This window comes from Xenopus laevis, chromosome 1L (genome assembly GCF_017654675.1).
Source record: "Xenopus laevis strain J_2021 chromosome 1L, Xenopus_laevis_v10.1, whole genome shotgun sequence".
Taxonomy (NCBI): Eukaryota; Metazoa; Chordata; class Amphibia; order Anura; family Pipidae; genus Xenopus; species Xenopus laevis.
In genome coordinates, this window is record NC_054371.1 from 38,654,681 (window position 1) to 38,670,189 (window position 15,509).

General features: G+C 42.3%; 2 protein-coding genes across 5 annotated transcripts in view; one reads left to right on the top strand and one right to left on the bottom strand.

Annotated features, from left to right (window-relative positions):
* The first annotated feature begins 258 nt into the window (after positions 1-258).
* shisa3.L (shisa family member 3 L homeolog) lies at positions 259-6,063 on the top strand. Its single transcript, XM_018229459.2, has 2 exons — positions 259-1,027; positions 5,398-6,063. Exons 1-2 carry the CDS (start codon positions 760-762, stop codon positions 5,832-5,834), a joined length of 705 nt encoding a protein of 234 aa, XP_018084948.1. The 5' UTR covers positions 259-759; the 3' UTR covers positions 5,835-6,063.
* A 3,014-nt stretch (positions 6,064-9,077) lies between these two features.
* The window catches only part of atp8a1.L (ATPase, aminophospholipid transporter (APLT), class I, type 8A, member 1 L homeolog), a 170,761-nt gene continuing 164,329 nt past the window's right edge, over positions 9,078-15,509 (bottom strand). For all 4 annotated transcript variants that reach the window (XM_018229477.2, XM_018229485.2, XM_018229500.2 and 1 more), the window contains one exon: positions 9,078-14,345. In XM_018229477.2, the coding sequence (XP_018084966.1) occupies positions 14,248-14,345 (98 nt within the window). In that variant the 3' untranslated portion in view covers positions 9,078-14,247. The remainder of the gene's footprint in view (positions 14,346-15,509) is intronic.

Here is a 15,509-nt window from a genome sequence, read left to right on the forward strand (position 1 = left end):
AGTATGTAAAGAAAAGAGACTAGGAGAATATATTATTATTAACATGTATTTATATAGCGCCAACATATTGCGTAGCACTGAGAATAGAGGTTGAGTGAGGAGAGGAAGAATAATAGTACTGAGAGTGGCCCCTGGGCTAAGGTTTTTGGGTGGGTCCCTGGTGTCCCAGTCCAACACTGAGCATCAGACAAGACTTGGATGTATAATGTGAGGCTGAAGCAGGACTGGATGCTGAGACTCCTGAGACTGGGAATGTTGTGTTTCCCCCTGACAATGAGCTGCAGAGACACAAGGGGGCGCTCCAGTGCCAGTGTCTGACAGACTCACATAAAGCGCAGCCCCTGAGGCAGCAGCAGCAGCAGATCGTTATCAGTCACAGGCAGGAGAGCAGCAAATCGTGGGAGACTCCATGGATTCAAAATATTGCGTCTGGATGCGACACACATGGAGCTGGTTACAAGTGTAAATAAGGCGCAGGTCGGCACAGCTTGAGGCGGATCCAGTTGTCAGTGGAGTATGAGGCGGAGTACAGGGGCTGCTGCTGCGGAGGGATCTCACTTCTACACTCGGCCGAGCACAGCAATGGGCTTCCCTCTCACACCGCCCTAGTGGTCCAGTCCTGCTGCAGCTGTGTATATAGTCATATATAGGTGTATACAGGTGTATATGTCTGTGTGATACAATGGGAGGCACGTGCCACTGGGATCCCTGAGGAGACGCCGGGGAATAAGCGACAGAAGAGACAACTCGGGGAGGTTAATGACAATGGGGTCGCTCTGTTACTTGTTCTTCTTCTTTCTGACTTGGGGCAGCGCCGTTGCACAGGGGGAGTATTGTCACGGCTGGCTGGACGCAGCAGGGAACTACCAGGCCGGTTTCCAGTGTCCGGAGGACTTTGACACAGTCGACGCCACAATCTGTTGCGGAACTTGCGCCCTGCGGTTCTGTTGCGCGGCCGCGGACGCTCGTCTGGAACAAGGAAGTTGCACCAACGACCGAGAAGTGGAGAGATCTGGAGTCAGTGCGCGTGAGTCTCATGATCCGACCCCGGGGCAGAGGTGCATGTGTGGGAGGGACCCCAATACTAGGGGCTCGAGAACTTGCCTAAATGTGACACTTTGCTCATTTACTCCTTTGCCCTGTGCCAGGCACTGGGAACATGTGGTTCATCCATAGCAACTAATCAGCTATTGTAAGTCAGAGAGTAAAAGCTGCCTCCTGATTGGCTACTGTAAGTCACTGTACTGCTCCTATTTAATGCCTGTGTTAGTACATGAGCCCCTTTACATTTACTGCTCCACTGTCTGTATCACAGAATAGTTACAGCTTGTGTGTGCGCAGCAGGAGCAGTGATATGTATGAATGGAGACACGTCTGTGTGCATGGAGTATATCCAGCACTTATGTGCATTCCCATTCAACAACACAATTGCTCCTATTTCAACCAAATGTGCTGGTGGCAAGTGTATGGGCCAGTGGCACTGCTGGGCTTGTCTGGAGGCAGCGCCGGAGCCTTTTCTATGTCCCTCAGGAATGACTGGGAGTCAGGAAGGAATATTTAGGCTGAAGCTGGTGCCTGGGGATGTTTCGCTCTTAGTTACTCTGTGAGTGACAAGTTGCAGTCTCCAAACTGAAAGCTCCATTGCATATTGCTGCGGAAAACTGCTGCAGGTCCAAGAGCTGGAAGCTTCCTATAGGGCTCTTACTCCTGGGTCTATTTTGTGTGTATTTATGCAGTTATTGCTACACAACTGTGAACTCTCATAAGTACAACCAGGCAATGGGTTAAATAAGCTAACAAGGTGTAAGAGCCCTTAGGGTTTCCTTGTGAGGCAACTTCGGGCGACTTCGGAATACGAAGCACTGTGTGTGCCATGCTGCAGGCGACTTTTCATTATAGCCGGGACAATCAATCACGAAATTAGAGTGCTCACCCCTCCAGTATCCGCTTTCGCAGTGCCAGGTGCTGAACTGTGAGACCCACTCCTGTCCTTGGGCCAAAATATCATTCAAGGAAAAAAACAGCAGCACACCGGATCCAATTGAAGTAATGTGCAAAATTCAAACTTTTATTAAGCCCATATGCGAAGGCAACGTTTCGAGCCCAACCGGCCCTTTATCAAGCCCCCAATAGCCGGGACAAGACAGAGGGAATGCGTTCGGGGAGATTAGTCACCGCAAAGACGAGGCGATTAGGCGACTAAATCTCCCCGAATGGCCAGGTGTGCCCTTACCCTTAGAAATCTCCTCTATTGGCTAGTGCCGAGCTCAGGTGTCATTGCCTTCATTCATACCATTAGTCCAAATCTGCAGCTCACTGGCCTTCAGCCCCGTACTGTGATCCATTAGCTGTTGCTAACTGATAGGATGAGCTTTCCTCATGCCCAAGACTGTGCTGAGTGCTGGGACGTTCCACACTCTAATCCCGTGGGCACCGTGGCACAGCCGAATAACGAAAGCCTGAAGGATTCCCAGTGTCCCGAGCCAGCACTGCTCTCTACTAGTCTAACCATTAAACATCTCTAATGAAAGCTCTGGACCTACAGTACATCTTACTTGTATTAATTAATTCTTTGTGGTTTTCTGATTATTAAAGGGGAACTATAGCAAAAATTTAAATTTTTAGTATAAGCTTCTGCATACTGAAAAAAGAAACTTTGTAAATATAATCAATAAAAAATGCTGCATTGTTTCTGAAATAATCAAGTTTATCTCCACTATCCCGCTCTCAGCATCGGTTTCTCTTTATTCTGTCTTCTTGCAGCAGTTGGGTGTCAGATATTCATTGACAGTTAGATCCAATATATCTTATAGGGGGGGCTCCTTTTCCTAGCAGATGTATTAGAGCTCACTCAAACAAATGATTCCAGTACAAACAAAATAACTGCCTTTTGCACAAATTCTGCATGTAGAGAGACATGATGTCTGGTGATTTTAATAGAGTGAGCTCTAATACATCTTCTAGGCTAGAGAAGCGATAGTTCCCCTTCAAACATTTTGTTCTGCTGCTCTCCAGCTGGATATATATCTTATCTCAACAAGAAAAGCTTTTTTTGGTGATCAGGGAACATCTTGAGCTGATATACCTGCCCCTTCTGTCCCAGCAGTTTTGTGCAGGTTCAGGGTCTATGTGTCACATGACATCTAGAGAGGGACATTGTTGGTGGGTCCCCTATAAACCAGTGTTCTGGAGACTGGCAGGTAGAAAATGGAAGAAGGTACAACAGGTAATGTCTTGACTCACAGGAATTGTGACCCTCGTCCTGCAGCTTTAAGCAGTAGAAGTATAGTGGGCAGGGGGCTGGAGATACATTTCTGACAATATTGCTGACCCCCCAGAGCACCAAGTTATATGAATATAAAATCCCCTGCTGTCAACTTTCATTTATCTTTGCACTGGCCTGCCTTAAAGGGGTGGTTCACCTTTAAGATAACTGCTAGTATGTTATAGAACGGCCAATTCTAAGCAACTTCTCAATTGGTCTTCATTATTTATTTTGTATAGTTTTCTTTTTAAATTATTTGCAGTTTTCTTCTGGCTCTTTCCAGCTTTCCAATTGGGGGGTCATTGACCCCATCTAAAAACAAATGCTCCGTAAGTCTACAAATGTATTGTTATTGCTAATTTTTTATTACCCATCTTTCTATTCAGGCCTCTCCTATTCATATTCCAGTCTCTTATTCAAATTAATGCATGGTTGTTAGGGTAATTTGGACCCTAGCAACCAGATTGCTGAAATTGCAAGCTGGAGAGCTGCTGAATAAAAAGCTAAATAACTCAAAAACCACAAATGATAAAAAATTAACACCAGTTGTAAATTGTCTTAGAATGTCTCTATACATCAGTGATCCCCAACCAGTAGCTCACAAGCAACACGTTGCTCTCCAACCCCTTGGATGTCGCTCCCAGTGGACTCAAAGCAGGTGATTATCTTTGAATTCCAGGCTTGGAGGCAAGTTTTGGTGCATAAAAACCAGATGTACTGCGAAACAGAGCCTCCTATAGGCTGCCAGTCCACATAGGGGCCACCAAACAGCCAATCACAGCCCTTATTTGACATCCCCATGGACTTGTTTGTACTTGTGATGCTCTCCAAGTCTTTTTACATTTAAATGTGGCTCACAAGTGAAAAAGGTTTGGGACCCCTGCTCTACATCATACTAAAAGGTGAAAAACCCCTTTAAATACTGTGTATAGTGTGAGGAACGGCAGTAAGAGAGCGTTTTTATGAAAATTGGGTGCAAGTTGGGGTATTGGCTATTTTGCAGGTGGCTGTTATTATGCTGGCATTCTGGGAAAAATGTTAAACTAATATTTGTTTTAGTCCAAATTTTGCACATTGCACCGTTTAGTAGACGAGCATTCGTTTTCTTTGCTGGAAGGCTCCCCGTGTTACTGATGTACAACTCCCAGCACCCCCCATTCAGCTCTAAGGGATGTGCCAGGCTGAATGCGGACACCCCCAAAATGAATAATACAGAATATATCTAACACTTGTTATATATCATTTGTAGTACTACAAAAGTCTGTGCTCTGGCCGGGTGGCTACTTGAGGCAGGAGTTGGGCACAGCCGATGCCCACGATGTTCTGTTCTCATGGCAGACAAGGTGCAGCCTGAGCTGGAGGGAGCTGAGATTGGAATCAATGCAGAATGAATAAAGTGTTATTATATTAAATGGCAGTCGTTCCGGACTATTCCCTTGAGCTGTGGGGGATGCTTGGAATAGTGCAGAGCCAGATGCAGGTTGGATATAAAACATGAGGTTTCCCTCACTCTCGTGAGACACCGTTTATATGGAGCTTCATCATCATCACAAAGGGGGTTTATCAGTAAGTGAATGTCCCTGTGTTACAGACCTGGAACCTCATACGAGAATGGAAAGCAGATATAAGAGAACACTTGGTTCTTGTGTGGGTCACTCAGATTTGGTTTTCCCCCCTCTATCCGTGCCATTCCCCTCCCGCTCGCCTTGTAGTGTGTTGATGTTGGAAAGCGCCGCAGCCTCATTATTTATGGTGTGAAAGCGTTTGCTTCCTGCTCACAGGCTCAGACAGATTAGCAGCTTGCACTCAGTGCATGGGACGAGTGAGTCAGGCTCCCAGAAGGTGCAGCCCCGGAGAGAGAGAGAGAGAGTTCCACAATCTGTTCCATGGCCCAACTCATTTGCACTGGAATTCTACATTCTATTTAGTGCCGTTTCACTTCCCAGCGATCCATTCAGATTCCCATTCAGTGTATGTGCAAGTGAGATGCAGCCAACTGTCACCTATTTCCCATAACTCCATAGAGATAGCAATGTGCAGCAGAAGTATGAGCTGAATGGAGGGTTGGGATAAGTGACTGGGTTTTTGGAGCAGTGACCAAGACGTTGACTTTGTGCATTTTCTTCCCACAGAGCCGGTTTATGTTCCATTTCTCATCGTTGGCTCCATATTTATTGCGTTCATCATCGTGGGATCGCTGGTGGCCGTCTACTGTTGCACGTGCCTCAGGCCTAAGCAAACGTCCCAACAACCAATGAGATTCACCTTGCGCACTTACCCCCCAGAGACTCTCCCCATGATTCTGACCAGTGGTAACCTGCGAACTCCATCCAGGCAATCCAGCACAGCTACCAGCTCCACCTCAACTGGAGGCTCTGTACGGAGACTGTCCTCTTCCAGAGCTGACCCTGGCTACCTGGTTTCCTCTCCTCCTCCTCCTTACTCCTCAGCGCACTCCATCCATTTAAACCCATCCTCCACATTCCTGCTGTCAAACCAATACTTTTCTTACCCGCTGCAGCCTGAAGCTATTGCCAATAAGAGCTGCCCGGATTTCCGACAGAGCTAACAGAATCCCAGAAGACACTGACTTCTATTCTAGCGCATTGTTATGGGGAGAACAAGTAACTTTCCTACAGCCCTTCAGAACTATGGAATATTGTGAATTTATTTCAAGAGTCAGAACTGATACAGTGGGCAAATGGTAAACATTTTTTTATTTGGGACATATTTACTATCAATGGTTATAATTTCTCACTCCTAGTATGTTATTTATATTAATAAAAAAAAGTCACTACTTTACTTTTACGAGAAAGTACTTTTATATATTAGGAGCACGGCATCACTATAGCTCAGGTGTTATACAAGGTCAAGGCATCTGTCTGATTAGCAACTTCAACGTATCTTTTGATCTTTCTGACAATTGAGGAAACCATAAGGTCTATGACATTTTGACCAACGCCACCACCCAGCTACAATCAGCAACTGTCAAAAGGCCCCTGTTAAAGTCTCCACTTCAATGTAGAGGCGCCACTTCTGTAGCACACGGAGTAATGACAGTTCCAGTCTGAGATAGAGATCTCCACCTGGTCTGTCTGGGTTGGACACTAGAATACAGTTGTGGAAAGGGATAGGATGAGAAGATTTCATGTTACTATGATAATGACAACATAAAGATGTAGATTCTTGCCTTCCAAAGTGAGTTCAGCCTTTGTTTATATATCAGATGGGAGAGGCTGAGTCCTCATTTTTATGTGTAACATTGTGGAAATATACAGATTTTTTTTAGTATGGAATGGATCTGGTTTAGGGTGAATACAATAAAATAAGTCACAACAAAAGGAAACCATTTAGGCCTCACAATGAATCAGATTTTTGGATACTTGGGCCAGTAAGGAAGCACCAAAAATTATACCACAAACCTGCAGAGTTAAGATTCCTGTGTGACATGATAAGGGGGGTTTATAGACTGTAGTCTGATTATTATTAAATATGCAACATATTCGCAGGCCAAATAGCATTTAACTAACAAGGTTACAGATATCTGAAAAAACTCAGCCGTAGTTTCAAGAACATCTGACGGCAGCCCCATCTCTGCTTCTAAACCATGTCAGTGGCAGAAGTGTAGTGTAGTAGAAGTGAAGTGCACCAGCTGATTCGGTGCAGTTGAATTAACGGTATACGTGAACAATGCAGTTTATCCTTTAATGGATTCGATTTTAAAACCAAAACTTTATTCACTTTCTTAAGAACCAAGAGATGTTGGTGCTGAGCCCCTAGTGGGAGGGGAAATACAGGCAGTTGTTATCCACTTTGTGAAAAGACTTCAGCTCTTTTAATACATTTACAGTATGTGCAAAGAAAAAGTTTGGATTTTATCCCTAATTTGTGGATGTGTGTGTGAAGGAAAATACAACAATCTCCTGGCAGCTGCATGTTGCCTTTAAGCACTCAGTATTTACTCTAGGTACAACATTTTCCCAGGTACTGGGTCGGAGGATGAATTTCCAACCCCCCTTGACATGAAGATAGCTTCAGATGATTTTTTATTTTTCCTCTGAATCAGCTGGATCAGGCAGGACAAAGGGTAGAACTCAACGGGCATCTGTCTTTTTGTGAGTGTGAGAAGCCAGGACTCTGAACCTTCGCTTATAGCAGATTCAACATGTGTCCAGCCCTATCCCTAGATTCCTTTTCTCTGCCAACGCTACCCAATGGCTTATCTGTAAGTCTGAACATGGGTCAGACGCCGATACGCTTATATAATACACAAAAGCCATGAAGATCCTGTAAATTATATCCTTATAAATGGTGAATTCTGATGTCATTTCTGTCACATGACTCACTGAAACTTGTGTATTATAATAAATAAAGTACCCCCAGTTGCAAAATATGAGGATATTAGAAGTAACTTCAGAGTTCCATGACCTGTATAAAAACACTGCCTTTTTATATGGTCATGAAACTCCCCGGTAACTTATAATATCCTTATATTTTACAAGAGGGGGTACTTTATTCACTATATAATTAACAAACATATCCCCAAAATTAGCCATTGAAACCTTTCATTATGCTTTATGTATAGAGTGGAAACACAGCTTACCTGTAGCACTGCTTTCTATATATACAATATATGTATACAGGTATGGGACCTGTTATCCAGAATGCTCGGGACCTGGGGTTTTCCGGATTATGGATCTTTTTGTAATTTGGATCTTCATACCTTAAGTCTACTAGAAAATCATGTAAATATTAAATAAACCCAATAGGCTGGTTTTGCTTCCAATACGGATTAATTATATCTTAGTTTGGATCAAGTTTTATTATAGAGAAAAAGGAAATCATGTTTAAAAATTTGGATAAAATGGAGTCTATGGGAGACAGACTTTCCGTAATTCGGAGCTTTCTGGATAACCGGTTTCCAGATAACGGGTCCCATATCTGTGTGTGTGTGTGGCATTCTGTATCAGTGGCTTGGTCCAGGTTTATCCAGGCATCTCTGCTGCTGGGTAAGAGAGGGGGCATTTAGATGAATCTAAGGTAGTTGAGCACGGGCATCTAATTTGCTTGATATATATTACTATGCTTGTATGTAACTAGCTACTACTAGGGGTGCTGGGGACAATAGCAATATCAGTGGTGACCTATACAGTTACCATGGTACCAGCTACTGCTCCACTTGCACAATTTGCAGCACTTACCATAACAGCTGAGCCTTTCCCCAGTGACAGGATTGTAACCCAGTAAGGATGTGCGGGTTGGCCCGAAACCAGTGGGTCAGGCGGGTTTGGGCCTATTTCTGCACACAATTGGCGGGTTAAGGATGGGTTCGGGTTGAGCTTTCTTCTCCCTGCCATGACATCATAGCGGGGCAGGCGCGGGTCTATAAATATGGAGGCATGCAGGATTAGGGTTGGGTGTGGGAGTGGCAGGTTAAGGTCGGGTGCTGGCTTTTTTGCGGACCTGCGCATCACTATAACCCAGGGTAGACTACGTTTTCAGCCAGGGCACTATCTGCAGGGAAACCTGGTGGGCCCAAGCCCTGTTTGGTCCCACCATCCCAGGCATGTTGACAGGTGGTGGGGTTGGATTGCTATTGACCAGTAATTGGTGGTGGTGGAGGCAGGGTAGGGATGGGGAAAGTAATGTGGTGGCAAAACAGTGCCAGGTGTCAGGTACTTTGGAGGGCTCCAGGTCCAACACTGTAGCTGGGTATGGTCAATAATGGGCCCCTCCAAACATGTCCTTCAATTATAGCTGGTAATATCAAGGAATAGGCAGTTACTCCTTCCAAAAATAAGAAACAAAGGCAAACAGGTAAACTATTACTTTTATTTGTTTTAAACGGAGACAAAACATTGAAAAATTCCAGTGTAATACATGCACATTCACCAAATATAAACAAGACAAAACACTGCTTTAAAATGTTAAAGTATAAATAAAAAGAAAAAAAAACAAAACCCTATAACGATAAAAAAGTTGCAACGGCCTTCAAGTGGAATCCCTCATTGCTGGATACGCTATCAAAGAAGGCCAAACATCGACATGAGAAAGAAGTTTTTGGGCGGTGGATACCACAACACATTATCATTCATGCATCTTCACTATTCCACCTTGTGACAGACATCAGTGCACACGAGGAATTCAGGGGCCTCATTTCAGGACAAGAAAAAACAATAGGAAACACATATATTCCTGTATGGCTTCTAGTGTGATAACATAAACATTCTACTCACAACAACAACAACAGGGGGGAAACTAATGTTGGCAAAGTAAGTGCAACGTTAAAGAATGAAAAGCTTCATATGGTCGGATTCAAAATAAACACGTTCTTTAAGGGCAGAGAGAGACGAGAAGATTCTGGAGATTCTGGCGCCAAATCACCTCTTCTTCGGGCGACTAATCTCCCCGAACTGCCTCGCCGTCAGCTAGAATGTAATGGCACACGTAGCACTTCATATTCTGAAGTCGCCTCATGAGGAAACTTTAGACGACTTCGGAAAACGAATCACGAGTGCCATATCGCCGGCGATTTAGATTCTAGCTGGCAGGGAGGCAGTCTGGGGAGATTAGTCGCCCGACGAAGATGCGATTTGTCACCGAGAGACTAATCTCCCCGAATCTTCTCGTCGGTCTCTGCCCTAAAACCTACGTCCCAACACGGGGTCCTATATAATAAAATGTTTAATGAATGAGACGTATCCCAAAGCATCCAGTACGGGAACATAGCGCAAGCTTGTAAATCACGAGATGAGGCGTTAGTCACATTGACTTCTTCAATATTAACTCATGCAGACGGAGCAGGAAGGCTCATGACGAGCACAAGGGTTTGTAGCACTTAGTCACGTTGAGTAAATTAGTGTTCAACTGAAAAGGACGGCCGGCCGGACAGACAGACTCACCCGGGAGCTGAACTTCTAGAGACAATGTAAAAGCAGCCCAGTCATAGGTGGTGTTTACTTATAGAAATGAGAGTCGATTGGGCAAATAAGTGACGCAGAGTTCAGGGAGGGTGTAACATTCCTTACCGTAATATTCAGCAAGGCTTCCATCGCCTTCGCTGACCTCCATTAGAAATACATATAAAAAAACACACGCACAAACTGAAACCATATTCACGCCGCTAATGATACTCAAGGCACCAACGACCAATTTAGTTTTTTAGAAATAATTTGTCACTTGACGATGGACAGATGCGATTCCCAAGCCGCAGTTTTAAAGGGGACAAACTTTCCAAACAAACCACATTTGGCCAAAATGCTTTTTCCAAGAGCTTTTCGAACATGGCGTAGGAAATATATAATAACTTTTCAGGGTAGAATTATGATGTCAATGTTTATGTGGATATGCTGGGTTGTTCTCTAGCAGAAAATAACACCAAAAGAGGTGAAGTCTTGGAGGAGTATGCTGGATAGAAGGGGGATTTTTCCTAGATCTTGGTAGGTTCTCCTGCCAGGTTCAGCCAAGCTCAGCTCTCCGAGGTGCTCTGTCCACCACGTTACTGGATCATGTTTATGGTCATACAGTATTGCAGGGGATACTTAAAACTGGTATCACTTTCTAAAAACACCTTAGGGCTGAGCTCTCCATAAGAACTGGAGACACCACCTATGTGATTGTACTTCAGGTATTCAAACCAGTGCCTGTATGAGGAAGCAGCTCCATAAAGTGTAACACATCAAGAGAAGAATTAAGAAAAATCAAATGGAAACGGTGTCCAAAAAGAGCACTGGGCACATTCGCTTCAATTTATGTTGAAGTTCTCCGTCACCCTGATACAGGCACTTTCTGAATGCTTTCGTTTTGGTGGAGATCCAAAGGGGCACCATTATAAATTCCTCCCTGTGTCTAGGCTAGGCCATTGGTACTGAATAAACAAGGCTATCCTCAAAAACTATGCCAGAATTTGGCCTGACGGAATAAAAACATATGGTACAATTTATTCAAAGTACATTCCATTCAAATTCTTTTAACTGACAATAAAAACAACTTTAGCTCCCTATGAGTAAGTGCCCATCTTGGCACGAAATGCATTAGGCCAATGAATGTCCTAATAATTTTCATACTATTTTGACTATTAGTGGGCCTCTTCCCATTTTTTGTTTTTGACTTAGTTTAGCTCCCTGGCTATCACATAAAATTGGAACCACAATACAAATTTCCTATGGGAAACACCCTAGTATGACAGTCCAGTCAGAATTGTGAATACAAGCCATAGGGAAAGAAATACACGCTTTAGTAAACAGAAAAACAAATGATCAGTGCCGATATATTTAGAGAAGATAATACAAACATGTAGGTTGACTTCTCTAATGTTAGGGCTGAATTGAAAGATGGGCAGCAGTGGCCAATCAAATTAGCTGAAGCTTCTGAACATATCGGAATTGTTTTAAATGGTTAATTCATCGATTCACACGTAGACTCTTATAATGAAGGAGTATAATATATACTGACAACTGGATGGGGTTCAGATGCAGTACAGGCACTTAATGGCATCCAGTAAAATCCAATAAAACTATCTACAAGTTTTTCTTTCAACCTCCTCTGACACAGCCTTCGGAATGAGGGGAAAAAAAGGCCACGTTCCCTTTAATAGCCATATTACAAATAGGTTTGGCTTGTGCTAGTATAAGCTATGAGAAGTGGAGTTATTAATCATTTTACAAAAAAATATAGTGACATTCTGCTAGGGGGTAAGGATATCCCTATTCCGATCCTAATTCGGGGCCTTCTATAGCAAAATATTTTTGCTACTTATAAAACCTCTCTCTCTTTATATATAAATAGCAATTAACATTCACTCCTCTCTTAACTACTCAATGGTAGTAGTGCTAATTACTCGGATATCCTCCAAACTGGGAGTAACTATCCGAGAATCTCTTTGTAAAATGTATTTTTTCTAGACCAGTCTTCTTTATGTACAATTTCAATGTTCATTCTGAAGGTTTTAGCCTAAAAGGGATTCTGTCTCAGGAAAACATGTTTTTCACGCATCAGTTAATATCGCTCCTTCAGCAGACTCCTGCATTGAAATCTGGAGTTTTCAAAAGAGCAAACAGATTTCTTATTTAAATATTTGATTCTGTAATTTGATGTGGGACTAGACATGCTCTTAACTTCCCAGGTGCCCTTAGTCAGTCAGTTGACTTTTGCTCTGAGATCACCCCTCTCCTTTCACATCAGCAGAACAGCAGGAAGTTAACACGGCATCACCCCTGTGACATCTGCATTGCTAAAAAATGTTCCTATAGATATAAGAATAGCACTCAGTAGGAGAAACAACAGCTTAATTGAAAGCAAATCCACTTTAAAGTGCTGGATCTTTCAAGCACAATGACCTGGGATGGCTGCCTACACTCCAATATTACAGCTGAAAAAATACATTTATTGGTTAAAGAATACAATGTAAAATGGTAGAATTATAAGCAATATACAAAATATATATACAAACAACACCATAACAATCATGACAGAATCCCTTTAAGGCTAATGATATGTTTAAATGGTCATGTATGGACTGGAGCAAACAAAACCACACAAGCAACATACCATGGGTGCAACTGTAATAAATAATATCATTCTGGATGTTAATCTTTACAAACTCATGTTAGAAATCCAGGTAATATTTTCTAGTGATATCGATGGAGCAAACCTGACTGAAGAGCGGATCATGCTGCGGTGCTAGTGAATCCCAATAAAAATGTGCCATGGCTAGGACTTATGCTTAAAGAAGTCCCCAGGATTAGTACATAGAGCAGAATACGAATGTGATATGTTACCATGCACAATTTTAACATCTACTCCACAGACCTCATTAAAAAGATATCAAATTTCAAAAATGGGAATTTATGGAGAACGTTGGCCAAGAATTATTTCAACCCCTCAGGTTTCCATATATATACGTCGGTCTAGACTTTAACTGAATACGTAACTACATTCCGATTCTCCAAAATTCATCCACCATGACACCGAAGGCCATTTACATTCTCCACTACAAGCAAGTGCTTCTGTGCAGGAAACAACACTTACAAATGAAGCTTAAAAAGAATTTAAGGAAAAAAAAAAAAAAAGAAATTGGAGTAAAGGGTATACATTAATCTCTATATAAATAACAACCTGTGCTAAAAACATTTTCCATTAAAAGAATTTAAACAGATAGGAGAATTGCATTTCCTTCTCGTCAACGTATAGAAAGGTACAAGAAAAACAGCACAAGACACTGGGGAAATCGTGACATTCCTTAGCGACTCTAACACGCTCATCTCTTTAGACACACACAAGCATTTTAATGCATTCACATTTTTACGCAACAAGATTAACACAGTAGCATGAATAAGGCGCAAGGTGTAAAATGTCACAGATAATAAAAACAAGTGTCATTAAGGTACAAGGATACAAGCTTGCGTCTTGTGATCTTGCCCTCGTAACAACTGGAGATTTGAGGAGTGTTTGCAGGAAATATCTCCCCATCAACTGAAAGATCTTCCAAAGACATCCCAGCAGGGAATAACCAGAACAGGATATGTTTCTTTGGCAAGCATTTATAGTAAAATCGTTTGATACTCTACTCTCTCTGAGGATGCGGCTAGCGGATCCCATGTGGTTTTGCAGCTCTAGTATCACAGGCTGTCGTTCCGTGTTATAAACATAGGGGTCTGCTCGGAAAAACATTGTTCTTCATTTCACAACCTTGTCGATTACCCAAAGGGCGGTGGGTTGTTATTTTTCTTATAAAATAATACTGAAATGCGATATTGTTACACTAACTATCGGGTTGTTAGACTCGACATTGTCGGGAGAAACGTGCAACAGTTGTAATACATTAACAGTGTCTGCTACCTTTTTTTTTTTTAATAGAAAATAATAAATTACAGGTCAATTTTTGGACACTGATCTTTTTGAAATCACCAACCGCAAGGTTTCATATCTGATTTCAGACAAGATCTAGTGAATTAACAAGCGAGGTTCGCGTCTGCTCCTGTTCACCATTCTTCTGCTCTTTGCTTGGTGGTGTCGTAGGCTCTGATCACATCAGACTGAGAGACAATTCCATTCTCATCTTGGGAAAAGGCATACCCGTCTGAAAAATAGATATCCGGTATATTAGACTGTTATTTTAACCATGACAGCAGTTTTTTTGCTTATTTTTATGGTAAAACCACACACCCAAATCTGTGACTTGTGCAAAGAATAAATTGCAGGATTTTATTTGTTGGTAGCATTTTTCATTTGCAAAATACAACAATTTTGCTTTAGGTGAGCAAAGGAATTTTGAGCAAAAGTAACCCTTTGTACAAGGACTGGCACTCCTTCATAATGGAGATTGACCTAAGGGTCCGTGTAGATAATAGACACGGCTGTAGCAAGCAATGGCAGTCAGCAGCTGCAAGGGCAAACACGATGTTGAGCTGGGTATGGATTAGCTAGTGAAGTGGGTCGTTCTTTCCCTTTAAAAAGCATTTGGGAAGGTCCCATCTAAAATATGATGTGCAGTTTTAGTCTCCAGTGCTCAAGTGGTAATGATTGGATGAGAGGAACGGGCAACTAAGAGGGTAAAGGGCATGGAAAGTCTCTGTTATGATGAAAGATTGGCAAAGTATAAAAGCCAATTAAAAAATGTTTAAGCTGGAGAAATGGGTGCAGGGTGTTCACGATATTATACACGTGATCAAACGTTTCTGGACTAAAATGGCCCTTCTTCAGTGATGGTGTACCAGTGTGATTGTACACAATTTAAAGGATACAGCACAGTACATTCATTTTTGCAGTTTCTGAGATATTTGATGTTTAGACTGCTAATAATAGGCTGATGACTTAACTAGGCTTGCTACCTGGAAATTTTAAAATACAAATCTCATTGATTTCTACATTAACTCACCAGCTTTTACACTCTTAATCTAAGCCAAGTTTTTTTGTGCTTAATACATTTTTAAAATTTGAATTTGTGATGCAAATATAAACTTGAATCACAAGAAAAACATAAAATTGAATGTTGATAAATCAGTTTTTCTCTGAGCACTTGCAGCTTACATTCATTTTTTGCAGTTTCTGAGATATTTGATGTTTAGACTGCTAATACCAGGCTGATGACTCAACTAGGCTTGCCACCTGGCTGTATAAACTCAACCTGAACCCCTTCTTAACCTGCAAAAAGTTGCCATTGTAGGATGGGTTCCCAACCCAGTCCTATGTCTTCACTTCTGTGCATGTCTATGATTCTGAGACAGGGAATCTTCACAGTGGA

Bases quoted from the DNA above. Each gene is read 5' to 3' on its own strand.
- shisa3.L (XM_018229459.2), top strand. From the start codon at position 760: ATGACAATGGGGTCGCTCTGTTACTTGTTCTTCTTCTTTCTGACTTGG. The intron at 1,028-5,397 runs GTGAGTCTCATG...TTCTTCCCACAG, and splicing joins GAGATCTGGAGTCAGTGCGC to AGCCGGTTTATGTTCCATTT.